The sequence below is a fragment of the Colobus angolensis genome, unplaced genomic scaffold, assembly GCF_000951035.1.
Source record: "Colobus angolensis palliatus isolate OR3802 unplaced genomic scaffold, Cang.pa_1.0 Scaffold109, whole genome shotgun sequence".
Lineage (NCBI taxonomy): Eukaryota > Metazoa > Chordata > Mammalia > Primates > Cercopithecidae > Colobus > Colobus angolensis.
Window position 1 is genome coordinate 2,900,166 of NW_012111919.1, and position 21,912 is coordinate 2,922,077.

The 21,912-nt window shown below is 37.2% G+C and overlaps 1 protein-coding gene across 7 annotated transcripts in view; it reads right to left on the reverse strand.

Moving 5' to 3' along the window:
- The window catches only part of LDAH (lipid droplet associated hydrolase), a 155,957-nt gene extending 134,592 nt beyond the window's left edge, over positions 1 to 21,365 (reverse strand). For 2 of the 7 annotated variants that reach the window (XM_011950632.1, XM_011950609.1), the window contains exons 1-2: positions 21,272 to 21,365; positions 836 to 991 (exon numbers count right to left, since the gene is read on the reverse strand). In XM_011950632.1, the coding sequence (XP_011806022.1) occupies positions 836 to 989 (154 nt within the window). In that variant the 5' untranslated portion in view covers positions 990 to 991; positions 21,272 to 21,365. Of the gene's footprint in view, positions 1 to 802; positions 992 to 21,271 lie in introns of those variants that run through there. The other 5 variants (XM_011950651.1, XM_011950640.1, XR_001002737.1 and 2 more) reach the window with 4 other exon arrangements.
- Between the last annotated feature and the right edge of the window lie 547 nt (positions 21,366 to 21,912).

Below are 21,912 nucleotides of genomic sequence, written 5' to 3' on the forward strand. Positions count from 1 at the left end.
TCACAATTTAAAATGCATTTCGAATACCTGCCATTGCTCAAGCATCTGTCCCTAACATTCTATTGACAGTGATCTAGCAAAAGTTACAAGTGACTCAGCTGCCAAACATCAGAATAAATATTCTAATTTTTAATTTTTACTTTTTTAAAATTTTTATGTTTTTAAATATTTTTTTGAGATGGAGTCTCGCTCTGTTGCCCAGGTTGGAGTATGGTGGCGTGATCTCGGCTCACTGCAACCTCTGCCTCCCAGGTTCAATCAATTCTCCTGCCTCAGCCTCCCAAGTAGCTGGGACTACAGGCATGTGTCACCAGGCCCAGCTAATTTTTTGTTTTTTAGAAGAGACAGGGTTTCACCACATTAGCCAGGATGGTCTCTCCTGACCTTGTGATCTGCCCATCTTGGCCTCCCAAAGTGCTGGGATTACAGGCATGAGCCACTGCACCCAGCCAAATATTCTATAATAAACATATAATCATGTTGAAATGAAGCAGAAAAAGTTTAGAAAACTGGCAAAAATATTGATAAAGTTTTAAATATTAAGAAATGCTTTAAAAACCACATTGCGAAACTGCATATATAGTATATACTTCCAACTGTGACACAAACATACACACAAATACACACACACATAACAGACAACATAATGTAAATACATAGAAGAAAAACACAAAGTCCAGCCATCAAAATATTAAGGGTGGTTGTTAACAATGGGTCTAGCGATTTTAATTCCTTCTCCAAGGTTTTCTATATTTACCAAATTCTCTATACTTTAAAATCAGACAGAGTTAGGAGTATCTACAAAAAGTCTCCTCATCCAGACTTTCATACTCACCAGGAATAATGAAAATAAGCAGCTTAGGCCTTTTGACACTTTGATCATTAAACAGGTCAGTCCAGGGCCCACATTTTAGAACCTGGGTTTCGACTCCACCACACAAAATGAATTCCTCATGCACAGGAATTTCTTCCTTGAGTTCTGAGTCCATTTCTAAATAAGGGGAGAAAAGCAGTATAAGAGTCAGTAAAATGTAAAGCCTTGAGCCAAGGACAAAATTCAAGAATAAAAAAGGGCAAATTTCAATATACCTAGAAGGAAATGCCACAAGGACATCTGGGAAACTTTAAGACCATTCAGTGATGCTGCATATAAGGTTGCAAGACAAGCAAAACAAACCACAAGAGTATTTAGAAAGGAGGAGACATATCCTTGGCAAAAGGAAAGACTATAGAGGCGTTTGAGTCAAAACTGTAACTTCCACTTTCCCTCTGCTGGAATTTTCTTTTAGCTCTGTGCATTACCACGAGACATATTCCCCTACCTTCACCTAGTGAGAAAGTGCAGAGGTTCTGGCTTGCCCTTGCATTCTCCCCATAGAAGAGTAAGAGGGACAATGAACTCCCTATGGTCTCTTATTTCCTTGTATTACTCTTCTCTTGTCCCAAATTCTGTGTGTGTGTGGCTGTGTGTGTGTGTATGTATATATACATATCCATATGTGTGTGTGTGTGTGTGTATGTGTATATATATATATATTTTTTTCTTTTTTTTTGAGATAGAGTCTCCCTCTGTCGCCCAGGCTGGAGTTCAGTGGCATGATCTTGGCTCACTGCAAACTCTGCCTCCCAGGTTCAAGCAATTCTCCTGTCTCAGCCTCCTGGGTAGCTGGGACTACAGGCATGTACCACCACGCCTGGCTAATTTTTGTATTTTTAGTAGAGATGGGGTTTTGCCAGGTTGGCCAGGCCAGTCTCGAATTCCTGATCTCAGGTAATCCGCCCGCCTCGGCCTCCCAAAGTGCTGGGATTACAGGCATGAGCCATCACATCCGGCCCCAATAAGCATATTTTATGTATTAAAGCACTACATTAAATTATGAAATGGATAGGTGGAAAAAAAAAAACCAGGATATACTATCATGAACCATTTCCTGAGTAATCTGTTATGTGCAAAAATATAGGCCCCAATTATTTCTATCACTCCTCCACCTCTGCCTCTGCCTTCCTCATCTATTGACAGCACCAAATCTCAAACCTTCATTGGTCTTTGTCTTTCTCTTCCCCTCTCCTCCACTCACTCAAAGCACTCCAGAGTTAAGATTCAAAGGGCCCTTCCAGCTTATTCTCCTCTTACCACTTTACATCAACCTTGTACTTTAGTCTTCTCATCCTTGAATTTCCCTAGTGCCCCTATGCTTTTCTGCTTCTACAACTTTGCTCATATTTAATTCTCCAACCATATTTAATTCTACAACTGCACTTTGTATAGTTGTCAGTTTATTGCCTCTCTACTCCAAATTCATCGTTCATTGTCTTATCTGGAAAAGTGGATCTGGGCCTTTAAAATATTTTTCCTTTGCCAGTTGACATGATGCTAAGCTTTGTCAATAGAGTGCACTGGAGAGGCTTTGCAGAAGGAAGAAGTTTTCTCAGCAGGTTTCTGGAGAGCTTATATTTTACCCCTCCACTGTTCCACTGCTGTGAGATTTCTCTATTGCAGTGGTTCACAACTAGCGACAATTTGCCCTCAGAGGACATATGCAATATTTGGAGCTATTTTCCATTGTCAAAACTTGGGGAACTACTGGGATACAGTGAATAGAGGCCAAGGATACTGCTAAATATCCTACAAAAGAAACTACCTCCAGAGTGAACAGGCAACCTACAGAATGGGAGAAAATTTTTGCAATCTACTCATCTGACAAAGGGCTAATATCCAGAATCTACAAAGAACTCAAACAAATATACAAGAAAAAAACAGGCTGGGCACAGTGGCTCAAGCCTGTAATCCCAGCACTTTGGGAGGCCGAGACGGGCGGATCACGAGGTCAGGAGATCGAGACCATCCTGGCTAATATGGTGAAACCCCGTCTCTACTAAAAAAAATACAAAAAATTAGCCGGGCGAGGTGGCGGGCGCCTGTAGTCCCAGCTAGTCGGGAGGCTGAGGCAGGAGAATGGTGGGAACCCGGGAGGCGGAGCTTGTAGTGAGCCGAGATCGCGCCACTGAACTCCAGCCTGGGCAACAGAGCGAGACTCCGTCTCAAAAAAAAAAAAAAAAAAAAAAAAAACAACCCCATCAAAAAGTGGGGAAAGGATATGAACAGACATTTCTCAAAAGAAGACATTCATACAGCCAACAGACACATGAAAAAATGCTCATCATCACTCGCCATCAGAGAAATGCAAATCAAAACCACAATGAGATACCATCTCACACCAGTTAGAATGGCCATCATTAAAAAATCAGGAAACAACAGGTGTTGGAGAGGATGTGGAGAAATAGGAACACTTTTACACTGTTGGTGGGATTGTAAACTAGTTCAACCATTATGGAAAACAGTATGGCAATTCCTCAAGGATCTAGAACTAGATGTACCGTATGACCCAGCCATCCCACTACTGGGTATATACCCAAAGGATTATAAATTATTCTACTACAAAGACACATGCACACGTATGTTTATTGCGGCACTATTCACAATAGCAAAGACTTGGAATCAACCCAAATGTCCATCTGTGACAGAGTGGATTAAGAAAATGTGGCACATATACACCATGGAATACTATGCAGCCATAAAAAAGGATGAGTTTGCGTCCTTTGTAGGGACATGGATGCAGCTGGAAACCATCATTCTTAGCAAACTATCACAAGAAGAGAAAACCAAACAACGCATGTTCTCACTCATAGGTGGGAACTGAACAATGAGATCACTTGGACTCGGGAAGGGGAACATCACACACTGGGGCCTATCATGGGGAGGGGAGAGGGGGGAGGGATTGCATTGGGGAGTTATACCTGATATAAATGATGAATTGATGGGTGCTGACGAGTTGATGGGTGCAGCACACCAACATGGCACAAGTATACATATGTAACAAACCTGCACGTTATGCACATGTACCCTAGAACTTAAAGTATAATTAAAAAAAAAAAAATCCTACAATACACAGGACAGCTCCCCACAACAAATAATTATCCAGCCCTGAAGGCCAATAATGCCAAGGCTGAAAAACAACACTGCTCTAGTACTAGGTGCCTACAGGGGAAAGCTTTCTCCAGCATCTGGCTAGCTGCTGTGTGCTTGCTTTCTCCAGCTCTCTACTCAGGCAGCAGCAGCACCATATCCAGGAGCCCCAGACCAGGTGGCTACTCCCCATCCCCTCTCCTCAGCCCACATGCACCGGCTTGGCCAGTCAGCCACCTGACCTTTGTTCCATACAGCAGCTTGGTATATTGCCTTGCCCCAAGCTGTACACAGCAGTGCTTTAGATTGCTACACAGGGAGGCCTCTCCAACTTACAATTCCAGTGGTATCTAAAGTGGTGCTCCAACTCCTTCTACTCACTAGCCAACCTCAACTCACTTGCACCCCAAGGGTTGTTACTGTGGCCCTGCTGCACTGCCCTGATTCCCTCTGCATGCTCTCCTACCAGTCTTAACTCACCTGCTGACACTGTGTGCACCAGCTTTGGCTCAGACAACCCAGCAAATTTCTCTACCATCCAATGGGCTATAGCCACACTTTCAATGAGGTCTGAACCTCATTTCAATTCTGTCCTTCATTGGGTACTTTTCCTCAGCCCTAGGGTACCTTTTGGAATTCTCTTTATAGAGTGACTTCATAGTTTTTCTCCTATCATACCCTAGTAATTCTTTAAGTTAAACTAACAATTTTAGTTACTATGTGGCTTCTGTCTTCTGGTTTGATCCAGACTGATATACCTCTCATGTGTCTGTGCAAATTTTTCTTTATCAATCTTTCCCCCATCATACACAGCTCAAATTCTACTTGTTACATGAAGCCTTCCTTGAGCACCCCAGGTAAGTAAGGGAAATCACCTCTTCCTTTAAACTCACAGCATCTGTCTTTATTACAAGGTGGCAGTGGTAAAGGCACACAGCTAAGCTCCACTTGGTAAAATTTGTCATGTCATGTCATGCCACACTTTCCCACAGCACCACAGACAAGCAACTGATGCAAGGGCTATGTGTCCCTTCCCAGATTGAACATCCTAAGGCAAATGCAATGCTGGCTAGGAAGTAGTGAAATGGGAAATTCCACACATTGATAGTAACAATAAAAATGGCTTTGCAAGGCAATCTGGCAGCATGGATTAATACTCATAAAAGGTATAAACTTTGATTCAGTCATTCCATTCTGAAAAGAACCTAAAATATTTTAAGACTGATACATGGAATGCTAATTTTAACAGTGAAAAGCTGAAAAAACTAAATGGTAATTGATAGATGAATGGTTAATTATGATAACTCATTATCAGACACTAAAAAAATTACATATATGACTCAATATTAAGGAATAATTAAATAAATTGTAACTCAATATAATGATCAAATATTAAGTTCCATCAAAACTGCTCTAAGTTGGTTATAATTTATGCATTTCTTTTCTAACATTTCTAAAATTTCACTTCTCTAGCCTGATGCTGTATTGCCTCTTCCATTCTCTTTATTCCTTTATTGTTTATTCTGTCAATTTAGTGAATTTAGGAAGAAATAAACATATTTATTCTAACCTCTATGTTAAACCAAAAGTCCAAAACTGATTCTCTTGAGAATACTTAGAAAAATGAAAAATCCTCACTTAGAAAGTGGAGACCACTCACTGTCCATTAAAAATATATGGACTAAATAAAGTATCACTTCATCTTTTCTTATGGACTGACCTTTTACTTCACTAATAAATACCACTGTAGCCCAATCTCCAAAACTACCACAAACTGCAGTATATTTATATAAGTTCTGACCTTTATAATGTGTTAGAAACAGCATTAGATTTAGCAGTAAACACTGTATTAAATTAGAGCACTGACTGAGAAGACACTGGCCAAACTGAATACCTTCACCAGAAGAGAATTTAAAGTTATTAACTATAAAGTTGTTAAATATATTCAAATCATAAATATCAATATTTAACTTCAAGTAAATGACATCTTGGGAGATGGATTAGCCACAAAATCAATGAGAATTCAAGTAGATATGAAAATCAAGCTCAGTCTATAAACATTGGAAAACAAAAAAGTACAACTCTTAACACCTCAAATAAAATACAGCTGAGAAACATGGAATTAAAATGCTGGCTAGCTGCTGTGTAGCTTCCCCTGCAGGCACCTAATTCCATGCATTTATAAAGCATCTTTTATTTTACTTCACTCTCATATTTCTGAATCTCACACACCCATGTAAAAGCAGCAATGGAAAATCTGAGGCACGAGAATTAAAACTCTTTCTTACCTAAGAATCCAAGGTAGTTCAGTTCTTCAAATAAGTGTCAGATTAACAAAGGACAGTATGTTGTAATTATATATTGGTAAAGGATAATGGCACGCCTTCAGCCTCAGCCTATAAGCAATAAGCAATCTTTAACAAAATCAATTTTGGTAAGCAGCAAGACTTGCGCTAGATAAAAACTAAGCATGGATACAATTTGTGCATCTTAGACAAGACTATTTTCCTAAATATAGGTTTTAATTTGCTTAATGGGCTTCTAGGGTTTCTTTTCCAATTAAATCTCATACAAACCTAGATAATTTGACTAGTATAAATTTTAGAGGTTCAAATTTATAATATTTGTTATAGTATGTATAATATAAACATAAAGTCATGGGCTGATTTATTTACATGTTTAAATATATACTTAATATACATTAAGTGATTCTATGTAGTTAAATACTTACAATATTTATTATAAAGTTAGCCATTGAGAACAGTAAGACCATACTAATAAATAAAATATTTGAAAGTGGAGTTATAAATAATACATCTTAATCAGCTCCAGCATACAGTAAAATGTCTGCGTTTTACTTTGGCTACTTGGTAAGAATACTGCTTTATTCATGCAAGAACTGTAGATGATAACAATTTTTTTAAATTTTGTGTTGCAATGTACAAATAGTTTTCAATTAAATGTCCAGTCTTTCAATAAAACTTGAAAAAGAGGTAATAAGATGGTTTTCTTTCAAAGTTAAAGAACCAACAATATCTAATCATAACTTACATTATTTATTACATATGTAAGATGAACAGGAAGCTTCTAAAACTTCCTCAAATGCCAAAAACTTTATACCTAATATTATCAAAAGTGGACAACTTTGTGGACTATGTTATTGTCCCACAATGCCACACAGCAGAACTTCCTCAAATGCCAAAAACTTTAAACATAATAATATCAAATGTGGACAATTTTGTGGACTCTGTTATTGTGCCACAATGACACAGAGCAGAGCATATACTTTGCATGTGTCTGAACCTTCATTAGTGCTATTCCTAGGCACTAGTATTAAACCTACTTGGAAAATATATGGTGACTGGTCAAGTGCAGGTTTGACTTTTAAAGGCCCAGGGCAGAAATACAAAATTTTTAATTGGTATCAGAACTTTTACTTTGATCATTTTTAAAAATTGGCCTACAAGCCAACATAAACATGCTGGTGACCTGTATATCCCAAATAATCTTCCATTGAGAACAATTAGAAAAGTCAGAAAAACTTTTAAAAAATCTGTTAAAAAAATTCGTAACCACTGAAAGAATTTACAAGACTGTGAAACAAACTAATAAAATATAGAAAATAATTAATATAGAAATAAGCAGAAAGAAGAGAAGCAATAGAGAATAGAAAATACGACACAAAATGTATGAAATGCAGATAAAGATATGAATGCAGGAAAATTCAAAGTTTTGAAATGCATATATTAGAAAACAAGGCTGCAAATAAAAGAACCATTTGGCTTAAGGAATTAGAAAAAAAAAACGAATCCAAATAAAGAAAATAGAAAAAAGATAATAATGTAGATATTAATGAAATAGGAAAAAAAGTTTGCATTAGAGAGGATTAGCAAACCCAAAAGTTTTTACTTTGAAAACACCTATAAATAAGCAAACCCTTGACTTCTCAAGAAAAGAGATGGCACAATCAATCAATATCAGAAGTGAAAAAAGGATATCACTCCAGATTCTACAGACATGAAAAAATAATAAACAAATATTATGAAGAAATGTATGCCAATAAACTTGACATGGACAAATTCCAAAACAAACAAACAAACAAACAAACCGAACCCAGGAGATACAAAAAGAAAAAAGACTAGAAGACTCTTAATAGACTTATACCTTAAGACAAAATTCTTGGTCCAGATGAAATTAACACTTAAGAAAGGAATAATAACAATTTTACATAGAGTTGTCCAGAGAATAGAAAAAGAGAGACACCTCCCAACTCTTTTTATGAAATCAGCAATTCTTTGTAATTTTTAGTTTAAAATGTACATTATAATTAAGGTTGAGATAGATGCAAAAACTATTCAGAATATTAGCAGACCAAATCTAGTGCTATATAAAAGGGTAATAGATGACAACCAAATTGTGTATATACCAGAAATGAAAAGTTGTTTAAATATTCAACATTTAATCAGTTTAAGTTACCACATTAACAGGGTAAAAAAAACTTATATAATCATCTCAATTGATAGAGCAAATATTTTATAAAATCCAAGAGTCATGAAAAAATTCTTAAAAAGTGAAAAATAAAGAAATCTTTCATAAAATATAAACATGAAATACATATTTTTTCATATAATACAAGTACTAAAAATCTTCAGTAAATGTTTTACTATGGGTAAAATATTGAAACCCTCTCTAAGTTTGGGATCAAGATATGGAGGTCTGCTATCAACACTTCCATACGTGAGGTCTTAGCCAATGCAATAAGAAACCAAAAAAAGATATAAATGTATTTAGATTGGATAGGAAATGTGATTATTCACAAACATGATGATACACATAGAAAATGCAAAAAAATCCTTACATATACTAATTGAATTAATAAGTGAATGCAACATGGTCATTAGCTAAAAGGTCAATATATGAAAATCAAATGTATTTCTATATACCAGCAACAATTAGGAAATAAAATTTTTTAAAAAGAGACCACTTACAACAGCATCAAAAAAATCAAATAGGAATAAATCTAACAAATGATGTGCAAGACCTCTACACAGAAAGCTAAATGGTTTGCTGGATATTACTGAGAGAAATTAAATAATGAGGGGACAAACCATATTCATGAACTGGAAGACTCACTAGTATAAACTCCAAATTAATTCTTAGATTTGTAAAATTCTAATCCAAATCAGGTTTTTTTCCCTTTCCTTTTTTTTTGAAATGGAAATTGGAAAGCTAATTCTAATATGTATGTGGAAGTGTAAAAAGTCAAGGATAGCCAAGACAAGGCCAGGTGTGGTGGCTCACACTTGTAATCCCAGCACTTTGGGAGGCTGAGGCAGGTGGATCACGAGGTCAGGAGATCAAGACCATCCTGGCTAACACAGTGAAACCCTGTCTCCAATAAAAAGACAAAAAATTAGCTGGGCGTGGTGGTGGACACCTGTAGTCCCAGTCACTCAGGAGGCTGAAGCAGGAGAATCACTTGAACCCAGGAGGCGGAGCTTGCAGTGAGCAGAGATCGTGTTACTGCACTCCAGCCTGGGCGACAGAGCAAGACTCCATCTCAAAATAATAATAATAATAATAATAATAATAATAATAATAATAATAATAGCCAAGACAAGTTTGAAGAACAACCACAAAGTTGGAGGACTTTACCCTATACCCAGGTTTAATAAAAACATACCATTATTAAATACAAAGACAGACAAAATAGACAAAACAGTGGACAAGAACAGGGAATCCAGAAACAAATCCAAACATGTATCTTCATGATTTATGACAACGGTGTTCTTGCAGAGGAGTAAGGAAAAGAAGGTCCTTCAAATAAATCATGCTGGTTCAACTGGATATCCATGTGGAAAATAAATGAATCTTGACTCCTTTCTCACATCATAGACAAAATACAGTACTAGGTATATTATAGATCTAAATGTGAAAGGTGAATAATAAAGCTTCCAAAAGATAACATTGGAACATATCTTTATGAGCCTAGGGTGGCCAAAGGTTTCTTAAACAAGGTAATAGTAAACATTAGCCATAAAGGAAAAGACTGCCAGGCGTGGTGGCTCACACCTGTACTCTCAGCACTTTAGGAGGCTGAGGAGGGTGGATCACAAGATCAGGAGATGGAGACCATCCTAGCCAATACCATGAAACCCCATCTCTACTAAAAACACAACAACAACAAAAAAATTAGCTGGGCTTGGTGGCACATGCCTGTAATCCCAGCTACTCAGGAAGCTGAGACAGAAGAATTACTTGAATCAGGGAGTTGGAGGTTGCAGTGAGCCAGGATCGCGCCACTGCACTCCAGCCTGGTAGCAGAGTAAGACTTAAGACTTCATCTAAAAGAAAAAGAAAAAAAAAAAAAAAAGGAAAATACTTTCAAATTCCATCCTCCACTAGAATTAAGAACTTGTATTTAGCAAAAGACACTATTAAGAGAGTCAGAAGGCAAGTCACAGAGTGGGAGAACACTATACATATACACACACACATATATACACATATGTATAGTATTCTGAATACGAGCCTGTTGTTGGGAAACATATATATACACATAGGATATAAAATATAGATTTTTCTCCCAACATGCACATATCCAGAATTTACAAAGAACTTCTACAAATCAGTAAGAGACAACTCAATAGAAAAATGGGCAAAATATTTGAACAGGCACTTCACAAAAGAGACTATCAGATAGCAACTAAACATAAGGGCTTTCTAGAAGAGTAAAAGAATACTGATATAGAAACTATAAATAAAATACCATTCAGGGAGGAGACTGATTTGCTGGAAATGCACAGGCCAATACTGAAGCTGTCCTACTGTTCACTATGAAGGCCTTGAATGGCAAGCTAAAAAATTAGAAAACCAGTAATTCCACAAACAGTTTTTCCAAGGAACATGTATCACAAGCTATTAGTTACCATACTTAAGAAAATAAACTATTCTCAGGAAACATTGGGTGTTCCAGTTACTCTCGCTACTTAAAATATTACTCTAAAACTTAGTGGCTTAAGACAACCATTTACTATGCTTACGGATTCTGTGGGTCAGGAAATCAGAAAGGGCACAACAAAGATAGCCTATCTCTGATCCAAAGTCTGGGGCCTTAGTTGAGAAAACTCAACAACTGGGTGTGACCTGATCACTGGGGGCAGGAGTCATCTGGAAGTATCTTTATTCATATGCCTGGTGACTGATGCTATTGTCACATAGGCTGTTGGCCTGGAACACCTGCATGTGCCTTCTCCATTTGGCGTGCCAATATGGGCTGCTTTAGGCTTCTTCAGAAAATGGTGGCTGGGTTCCAAGAGCAAATGTCTCAAGAGTACCAGATTGAAGTTGCATCACCTTTTATGACCTACCCTCAAAAGTCACACAGCATCACTTCCATGTTAGACAGAAGCCCATCAATATTCAAAGACAGCATGTTCTTTGTACAATATGACCTTGACATTTCTACTGCGAGGGGTCAGTAGAAGAAGTGTCAAAGTCATATTGTAAAAAGAACATGTGGTATGGGAGTTACTATTGTGGCCATCTTTGGAAAACACAATCTGGAAAGTTAAGTTAAACACAAAGGCACGTAAGCTTTACTTCTGAGGAACTTTTTCAAAGCACACCGATAGGAACTGTGAATGTTGAAGTTAGGGACATAGTATACAACAGGGTTCCACAACTCCCAGGCCACGTACTGGAACTGGTTAGGAACCGGGCCACATAGCAGGAGATAAGCGGCAAGCAAGCATTACTGCCTGAGCTCCGCCTCATGTTAGATCAATGGAAGCATTAAATTCTCACAGAACACAAACCCTATTGTGAACCGTGCATGCAAAGGATCTAGGCTGTGTGCTCCTTATGAGAATTTAATGCCCGATGATCTGAGATGGAACAGTTTCATCCCAAAACCATCACCCTCACTCCCCACCATTTGTGGAAAAACTGTCTTCCACAAAATGGGTCCCTGGTGCCAAAAAGGTATACGACCTTCTAAAATCTGATTTGACTATATTTTATTAATAGTGATCCTACTAATCTCTCTCATTAATACCTCATCTCCTTCCTCAGAACAGTTTGGGAAAATGTTGTAGGAAAGAGAATCTGGTGGATTTAAAAGGGAGAGGGACTGGATTAAACTAGTTTTTTTAAGAGGACTATGAAAGAAAAAACAGAAGATTACACTAGAGTTTGGAAGCTTCCAAAATAATCTTCTTTAGATTATTTTGATAATAATCGATCAAATGTAGGCAAGAGTGGGAATGAAAAAGGAGCGAATGGGAGTCTAAAGTCTTGGTAATGATATGGAGAACCAGGGACGGGAAAGGGGCAGGGATGACAGATTTTGATGCCAAAGATGAGAGGAATGAAAGCGTTACTCACATACATATAGGGGAAATATAAAAGAAGGGAAATCAGTGGGAAGAAAGGAAGCTGGGATTAGTTACAAATGTAGTTTAAGTTTCAAGAAAATAAGGAACAAGGCCAGAAGACAATGTGAGCCACAGAACTAAAGCTCAAGAGAGAACAAAGTAGACATACAGTTTCTCCAGCTGCTTCTTAAAGAACTTCTCTATCTTGGCTTCTATGCCACCTCCCAGTCCTCATTGAGAACCTTTTCCTCCCCTACTCGCTGTTCCCAAAGTTTCTGCCCTGGGTTCACTTCTCTATATGCTCTCTCTTTGAGATTACATCCACTTTGAGAATTAGCCATGTGGGAGAATCCTTTATATCTACTCCTTAAGTTCCTGTCAAGTTTTTCCAGCTATTGAACATTTTTATCTGAATGCCTCATTGATGCATAAAAAATGGCAAATATCAAAATCATCTTGTTTTAAAAATCAACCTTATAAACCCTACATCATGACTTCTCTGCTGCCATATATAGAACCACTATTCTCCCAGTCACCCTAATTCAAAAGCTTCTTTGGCAACTCCTGCTATATTTTGGGAGCAATATCCATAGGTAAGGAAAAAAGACATCAACAAAATAAAAAAGGAACAACTAGAAATAGGCATTAACTAAGACATGTAAAGTAATATAAACCAGTGAGGAGTGTTTCAAGAAAGTTGCAGGATGGTGATAAAGTTTTAAAAATAGATATTAACAAACATCCAAGAGCGTAAGAACCAAGGCAACAGTAAGAATAACTGAGAGTGCTTTCTGTAAGCCAGGTACTGTGCTAAGCACTTCACAGATGCTATCTAAATTTAATCCTGATGACGACCCTATGAGATGGGTACTATTATTTCATCCTCCCACCCCAAGAAAATATGTGAGAAAATTGATTGAAAGACATTAAGCAATTTGCCTAAGTCACACAGCTAGTAAGTTGTAAAATGGCAGAGTCAGAATTTGAACCCATAAATGTCTGAAAGATCCAGAGCTCATGTTATTTTTAAAATTTTACTTATATGCATATATATAATTTCACTTACATGGATAAATGAGATACAATGCATGCTGTGATTTTTCTAAACAATTTTTTAACCTTTTGCATCATGCCTCCATTCTACCTCTCCTCACTATCCATATCTCTCCCAAACCCATGTTACTTGGTATAGCCTTCCATATTCTTCTATAATTATACACAAATACATGTTAAGCATTTATGCATTTTTTTCATGAATGAGTTGCCAGTGTTTGACAAATAGTAGCATATTATATATACTTCTATGCATTTTGCTTTCATATTTAATAACATATGGATATCCTGCCAAGTCAGAGTTTATATAAGTAATTCATTTTTAATGGTTCCACAATGTGGATATACCACAATTTATATGACCGTCTCCCTGTTGCCAAGCACTCAATTAGTTCCCAGTTTTTTCAGAACAATGCTGCAATAAGTACCCTTAAATACCTATGTTCTTACATATATTCATATCTACCAGCGCTTTTGTTTTTATAGGCCAGATTGCCAAGTGTGAAATTGCTGGTTGAATTTTAATAGATGTTGCCAGATTATTCTCAAAAAAAGAATGTAATTCTTTTAGTGATGTAGAAAGTTATCTTTCCCTCTACAACCCTATCATCACTAAGTGATACCACTGTTTGTAAGTCTTACAGTCTTTGGATATAAAATACCTTATTCTTTAATTTGCATTTTACTGACTACAAGCGTGTTTAAGCATTTTCTCATGTTTGTTAGCTTTTTAGACTATCTTTTCCGTAAATTGTCTCTTCATATCATTTGCCTAGGTTCCAAGTGAGTTATTTATCTTTTTCTTAACAGTCTGTAAGAAAACTTTGTATAATGCAGATGCTAATGCTTTTCTGGGCTTCCATATTTTACATACTATTTCCCAGATGTTTAATTTTTATTAATCTCTACTTCTAAATCTTTAATCCACTATATAAGGATCCAATTTTATTTTCTTTCAGATGGAAAGCTACTTGTGCTAATACCACTGTAATACAGAAACCATCTTTTTCCCCACTAAATTAACATATATTCTTTTTCATGCATTAACTTTTCATACTTACTCAGAAAGAGCTTTTTAATCACAATGTTATACTGTCAGTGAGCCTGACAATGGGGGGGGTTTATGGTTTATTTTTAATTATATCGTAGGGATAGGACTCAAACTGATAAACCTCAGCAGTCAATATAACCTAAATCTCAAGTATGGTCACTGAAAGTTACCCATTCTACTTAATTTTTGTTTTTTCTTAGATTTACCTCATTTGTCAACTATGTAAAATCTTCAGTATTCTTCAAGGGAAAAGAAGGAAAGGAAAAAGAACTTTTTGTTTTTTTATTTATTTTTATTATTTCTTTTGAGATAGGATCTCACTTTGTCACCCAGGCTGGAATACAGGGGCACAATCTTGGCTCACTGCAGCCTCAACCTTCTGGGCTCAAGCGATACTCTGGCCTCCACCCCACAAGTAGCTGAGACTACAGGCACACACCACCATGCCTGGCTAACTTTTTGTATTTTTGGTAGAGAAGGGGTTTCACCATGTTGCCTAGGCTGGAAGAAAGAGCTTTTTAAATCTGAAACTATATGACAACTTTAAAAGTTTTAATGAAGTAAATATAAATGTTTCATTCCGTCTTCATTCCTGGTTCCTTTTCTCTAGAGTTTCAAAATTCCTACTTTACCTGTCAGCAAGATACTACAGACGATTTTCAATTTGCCAATGCCTAAATTCTCTTCTCTATTTCCTTCCCCATTTCCCTTTTATTAGGGCCTCTAACAAGGAATTACCTGAGACAGAGAGAAAAAAATTATATATGTTCATGCTTCATCTGCTAATTACAGAGTTAACTTTGCAAAGAAGGTTTAAAATCTTGAGTAACATGAGTTCATATATACAAATAACCTAAAACTGTTATTAGTTTTTCCAAGAAATTCCATGTATATTGAAAGTAGCTCTCCTTGAAAGATGAAATGTTTTAAAAAGAATCAAAAATAATTATAAAATTGAAAAAAATACTAATTAAAATTAAAAACTTGCTGGATGGGCTCAATAGTAGAGTGGAATTGACAGAGAACAGGATCAGTGAACTTGAAAACAGATCAATAGAATTTACTCAGTCTGATCAGAGAAAAACAGACAAAGAAACAAGAAGGGCATCAGGGACTTGTAGGACAATAACAAATGACCTAACATTCATCCAATCAGAGTTTTAGAGGAAGAAAAGAAAGTATGGCGCTGAAAAAAATAATTAAAGATATAATAGCTGAAAACTTCTCAATTTGACAAAAGACATACATCTACAGAGTCAAGAAGCTGAGAAAATCTTAAGTAGGAAAAAATAAAAATACAAGATATATCATAAGTCAAAGTTTAGAAAACTAAAAACAAAGAAAAAAATCTCCAAAGCAGCCAGAGAGAAATGGCACATTACCTTTAAGGGGAACAACAGTTTGAATGCCATCAGATTTCTCATCAGAAATCATGGAAGACAGAAAGAAATGGCACATTTTTCAAATATTAAAGTAAAAGAACTGTCAAGGCCAAATTCCATATAGGTGAAAACCACCCTTCAGGAACAAAGGGGAACAACATTCTCAGATGATGGAAACTAATTTGTCACTAACAGACATATCTTTAGGAAGTTCTCCTAAAAGAAGTTCCTCAAACAAAAAGGAAATGATGTATCAATAAGATTTAATTTGAGTAAAGGAAGAACACTGGAATGGGTAATAGTCATGGTAAATATAAAATGAACTATTCTTCATCTCATGAGTTTCTTAAATCGTATTTGATAGTTGAAGTAAACGTTATAACAACATTTGATGTGGTGTTCAAGGTGTATAGAGAAAATACAACTACTAAATTTTAAAAAGGGGGCCAGGCGCGGTGGCTCACGCCTGTAATCCCAGCACTTTGGGAGGCCGAGATGGGTGGATCACGAGGTCAGGAGATCGAGACCATCCTGACTAACATGGTGAAACCCCATCTCTACTAAAAATACAAAAATTAGCCAGGCGTGGTGGCAGGCGCCTGTAGTCCCAGCTACACGGGAGGCTGAGGCAGGAGAATGGCGTGAACCTGGGAGGCAGAGCTTGCAGTGAGTGGAGATCGTGCCACTGCACTCCAGCCTGGGTGACAGAGCAAGACTCCATCTCAAAAAAAAAAATAATTTAAAAAGGGAAAAGGAAAAAGGACCTTTATGGAAGTAAGGTCTCTACACTTCAACTGGCAAAAGGCAATAAAATTATCCCTTGTGATAAGTTGTTACATCTACTGTTATACCTAAAGCACAATAAAAAAGGTTAACTTAGCCAGATACTCAAAAACACTATAAACACGTCAAATAGAATTCTGAAAATATTCAAGAAACCTACAGAAAGAGAAGAGGAACAAATATGAAAAACAGGAAATAAACAGAAAACAAGTAACAAAATGGCTGGCTTAAGCCCTACCATATCAATTACTTTTAAGTGTAAATGATATAACTATACTAGCTAAAAGACAGAGTTGGGCAGAGTAGTTTCTTTTTTTAAAGGACCCAAGCATATAGTGTCTACAAGAAATTCACTAAAACATAATGACATTGGTAGGTTGAAAATAGAAGTATGGAAAAGATATGCCATGCTAACTACTCTTTTTTAAGTAGTAATGGCTACACTACCATCAGATAAAGTAGACTTTAGAACAAAGAAAATTATTGTACAAAGATACAACGATTAATTAATCAAGAAAACATCTTAAATGTATATGCACCAAACAACGGATATTTAAAATACATGAAGCCAAAACCAACAGAGCTAAAAGGAAAAACAGAGACATTTGTAATTATAGTTGGGATCTTCAGCAACAAAAATAACTATTAGACAATCAAGAAGACACAGAAGAACAGAACAACACCATCAATGAACAGGACATAACTGACATGTATAGAACACTGCAACCAGCAATAGCAGAATACACATGCTTTTCAAGCACACACGGAACATCCACCAAGATACACCATACCCTCAGTCATAAAACAAACTTAAAAATTAAAAATTACACAGCTTATGTTTTCTGATCATTGTGGAAAAAACTAGAAATCAACAACAGAAAAACAACGGGTAAATCACCAAAAACTTGGAAACTAAACGACACTCCCAAATATTTTCGTGGGTCAAGCAAACTTCTAAGGAAAAATTTAAAATATATAGAACTGAATGGAAATGAAAATACAAGACAGCAAAATTTGTGAGATACAACTAAAGCAATGCCAAGAGGGAAATTAGAGCAATAAATGCTTACATTAAAAACAAAGAAAGATCTTAAACTAATAATCACAGCACTAGACAAGGAGAAGCAAAATAATCCTAAAGTGAGAAGGAAGAAAATAATAAAAGTAAGAGCAGAAATCAATGACATTAAAAATAGAAAAACAGACAAAGATGAAATAAAGAGTTCTCTGAAAAAGGTCACTGTAATCAGCAAATCACCACTGAAAAAGATAAAACTACACAAATTACTAATACAGCAGCAATAATGAAACAAGGGTTATCACTAAAAACCATGTAGAATACTATTACGCTATCAAAGCCTGGCACAGGCAGTACAAAACAAACAAGCAAAAAACTACAACACATCTCTCATACCTACACCTTAACCTCTCATACCTCTTTACCAATACCTTAACAAAATATTAGCAAATAGAATATGGAAATATACAATTATATACTATAACCAAGTGAGATTTATACCAGTTATGTTCAACATTTTAAAATCAATGTAACTCACCTCAACAAGCTAAAGAAGTATGAATTCACTAAACATACACTTACCATATGATTTAGTAATTGTACTCTTGGGCATTTATCCCAGAAGGGGAAAAATGTATGTTCACTCAAAAACCTTCACACAAAAAGTTCATAGAAGCTCTATTTATAATAGCGTGACCCAAATGTCCTTCAATGAATGAATGGTTAAACAAACTGCAGCATAGCCATCCCATGGACTACTACTCAGCAATAAAGGAATGCATGATACACACATTTGGATGGATCTCAAAAAGTTACATATGGTATGAGTCCATCTACACAATATCTTTGAAATAACAAAATTATAGAGATAGAGCAGTGGTTGTCACAGGTTAGGGATGGAGCTGGGACAAGATAGTTTGACTAGAAGGAGGCAGCATCAGGGGGCCTTGTGGTGATGGAATAATTCTTTATCTTGATTATGGTAGTTATAAGAAGCTACACACAGACCGGTGTACACACACAAATGAGTCCTTATAAAGTTGGTGAAATGGAAATACACTCTGTGAATTGTATCAATGCCAATTTTCCAGTTTTAACATTGTGCCACAGTTATCCAAGATGTTACCATCGAGGGAGGCAGGCTTAAGGGTACACAGGGACTTCCCCGTAAAGTTTTTTGCAACTTCCTGTGACTATGTAATTATCTCAAAACAAAAAGGTTTTTAAAAAAGTTATTAATAATTATACATGTATTTATTTGCAATTGGTATAATAAGTGGTATGAAAGGGGAAAATTGGGATCTTAGCACATAGCCCTATATAAACTTGAAAACATACAGGTGAAAGTCAACATATAAACAGATGATGCATAAACAGAATTTTTTTTACAGTCTGCTGTAACTATGGGTATCCATCTCATCTTTCTCCAGAATAACATGTAAGAACAAATAATTGTTTTCTATATCCTGACTTGATCACCATCTAGCCCCTTGCAATAAAATCACTTTTTTTTTTAAACTTCTTTTCATTTGCAAATTATATTCTCTTCCTTTCTCATCAGACCTTAAGGAGACCTAAAAAGCAGGCAATTAATAGAACAAGAAATTAAAGGTCAAAGATGTTTACATTTTTTGTTCAAGGACATAAGCATTTAAATGGCAAAATAAATTCTACAGTCCTCTGATACCTATTTCAATATTTCCCAGTCACATATAGCTTTGAAATATTATATAACACTAACGAATCCAAAAAACAAACTGCAAAATATTGTAGGAGAAAGTCCAAGTGGTAACGACTATATGTTATACCAAGATTCTGTGTAGTTGTCTTTGCTCCTGCTTGATGTGGTTGCGACATAAGCAATTTCACAATTCTTTTTTTAACGACTTTTACATTTCACCTACTTTTGCTATATTTGCTATCTGAATGACTGCACACTAACCCCAGTGAGAATCTTCTTAAATCTGTACAAGTGGGCCAGAAAATCAAGCTTAAATGAAGATAAAATCCATGACTACTGCTGAGGACATATTAAAAACTAAAGCACACATTACACTCAAGATGAACTTGCTGAATTATCTTTACTGGAAAAAGGCAACTTGTTTTGCACAACTCCTTTGCTATGTCTAAGGTGGCAACTACGACATCAAACTTTCTTGTAATCACACACACACACTTTTTAAATGTGCCAGAGAGCAGCTTTCAGCTTCTGGACATCAATTAATGCCAAGAATTTCATAAGTGTACAAACTACTTACCTATATTAAATACACTCATTAGAAATAATATACTAATTTCCCTTTGGTTGAAGTATACTTAAAGCGACTTCAGAATTAAGTGCTTAATCTTAAATATATCATGGTAATACTACAAGGGAGAAAATGCTGAAAGCAGAGCAACATTTTAACAAAGAAAAAGTCCTCCAGTCTGAAGGTATTAAGTTATCAAAAAGCAAAATATTAAAATGCAAAATTTTAGATGGGCACCATTGTGTTGCCTTGATTGTGCCCTAGAATGCTACATGATGGAAAGAGGGGCCTTAGCAGGTTTCCAAGCCTTTCACCTTTAGGTGGAAAAATGGGAAAACACACAACAGAGACACTCCTACTTATAGTTTCAGAAAGAAGTTTAATTAAAAAACAGCTTTTGAGAATAAACATTCTGGAGATGCTTCTAAATCTTCTGGGTTTCTTTTGGTTGTATCTCTTTCTCCAAACAGATTTGTTCTTTCAACTAAAGGACTATCAACTCTTTTTATTTTTTGAGACAGTCTCACTCTGTGGCCCAGACTAGAGTGCAGTGGCGCGATCTCGGCTCACTGCAAGCTCCACCTCCCGGGTTCATGCCATTCTCCTGCCTCAGCCTCCCTAGTAGCTGGGACTACAGGCGCCCGCCACCACGCCCGGCTATTTTTTTTTTTTTTTTAGTAGAGGTGGGGTTTCACCGTGTTAGCCAGGATGGTCTCGATCTCCTGACCTCGTGATCCGCCCGCCTTGGGGTCCCAAAGTGCTGGGATTACAGGCGTGAGAGCCATCGCGCCCGGCCAGGACTATTAACGTCTTGTGTTTGGTACACAGGACACAAAGCAGTTGTCCGGTAACTACTTGCGAGGGAAGGCACGAATTAATTAATCAAGGAATAAAGTGCTCCAATCTGCATCCTGTCTTGCGTGGGGAAGAAAATCAAACTAAGACCCAACGGTGAGAGTTTATGGTAAAGGTCTTTACCGTGAATAAAAGGCGGCGTGAGCACTAAACGCTGGGGACAAAGAACACTCACGGCCCAGAGTTTGACCCCTCCTAGCCACTTCTTCCTGGCCGGTTGCCCAACCTTTTGGCCTCTACTCCTCCACGGGGGAGCCGTAAGATTTCCTCACAGGTGGGCTGCACTTAGGGGTTCAAATGCTGCATTTCCGCGCTCGGGTGAGCGGCTGCCCGGTCTGCAGCTCAAGGGACTCCCAGGCCAAGTGGCTCCTAACTAGCGAGCTGTCGGAACAGTATTATTTTCGGTGCTACGGGCCATCTGGCCCAGGGCAACAGGGGCTCTGCGAGGAACCATAGAGAAGAGGCGCCAGATCCCGCGTGCCTGCCCACCCGTCCTTCCTTTGGGCAGTCACCCTGAGATCGGGAAGCTGTACCTCACCTGTCCGCCTGGAAGGCGGCCGGCTCTCCCTGATGGTCCTGGGAAGGCGGCACAAGATCGGAAGTGCTCCCTTCAGGTGACGTCACAGTACTGCGCCGCGAGCCGATCCTGGAAGCAGATGTCAGCCGGACGCGCGGCGCACAAGCTGTCTGGGAGATTTCTGTTTGTGGCTTGGAGCCGGTGGTCCAGATTCAGAGAGACCTCTTGGAGGGTGTTGGGGTTTTCCTTTCTTTTTCGTTTGAATTTTATCCGCCTTTTATTTTCTGTCATCCTTGATATACTTAGGGATTCCCTTTCCTTCTCTCTCATTTGTTCCATGTCTGCCGCTCTTTTCTCCCTCTTCCCATTTCCCTCTTTCTGCATTACTAGTTGCATATCTTCCCCACATACACAGCAAAGTTGATTCTCATTTGATCATGTTCATAAGCATGATCAATAAAGTATTTTTTAATTAAGGTGTTGCCAACTTTAAGAAAATTCAGAAAATAATATTAAGTATAGAGTTGATTTGGGCTCAGTGCTTGAGAATGGCCACTCAGGAGCTTAGATTCAAGTTGCCTTGAATATACACTCCAATTAGCAAGCAGTCAGAGTAGGTTTTTAAGGAAAGGAGAGGAGGCAGATCTTAACTTGTTTACCAA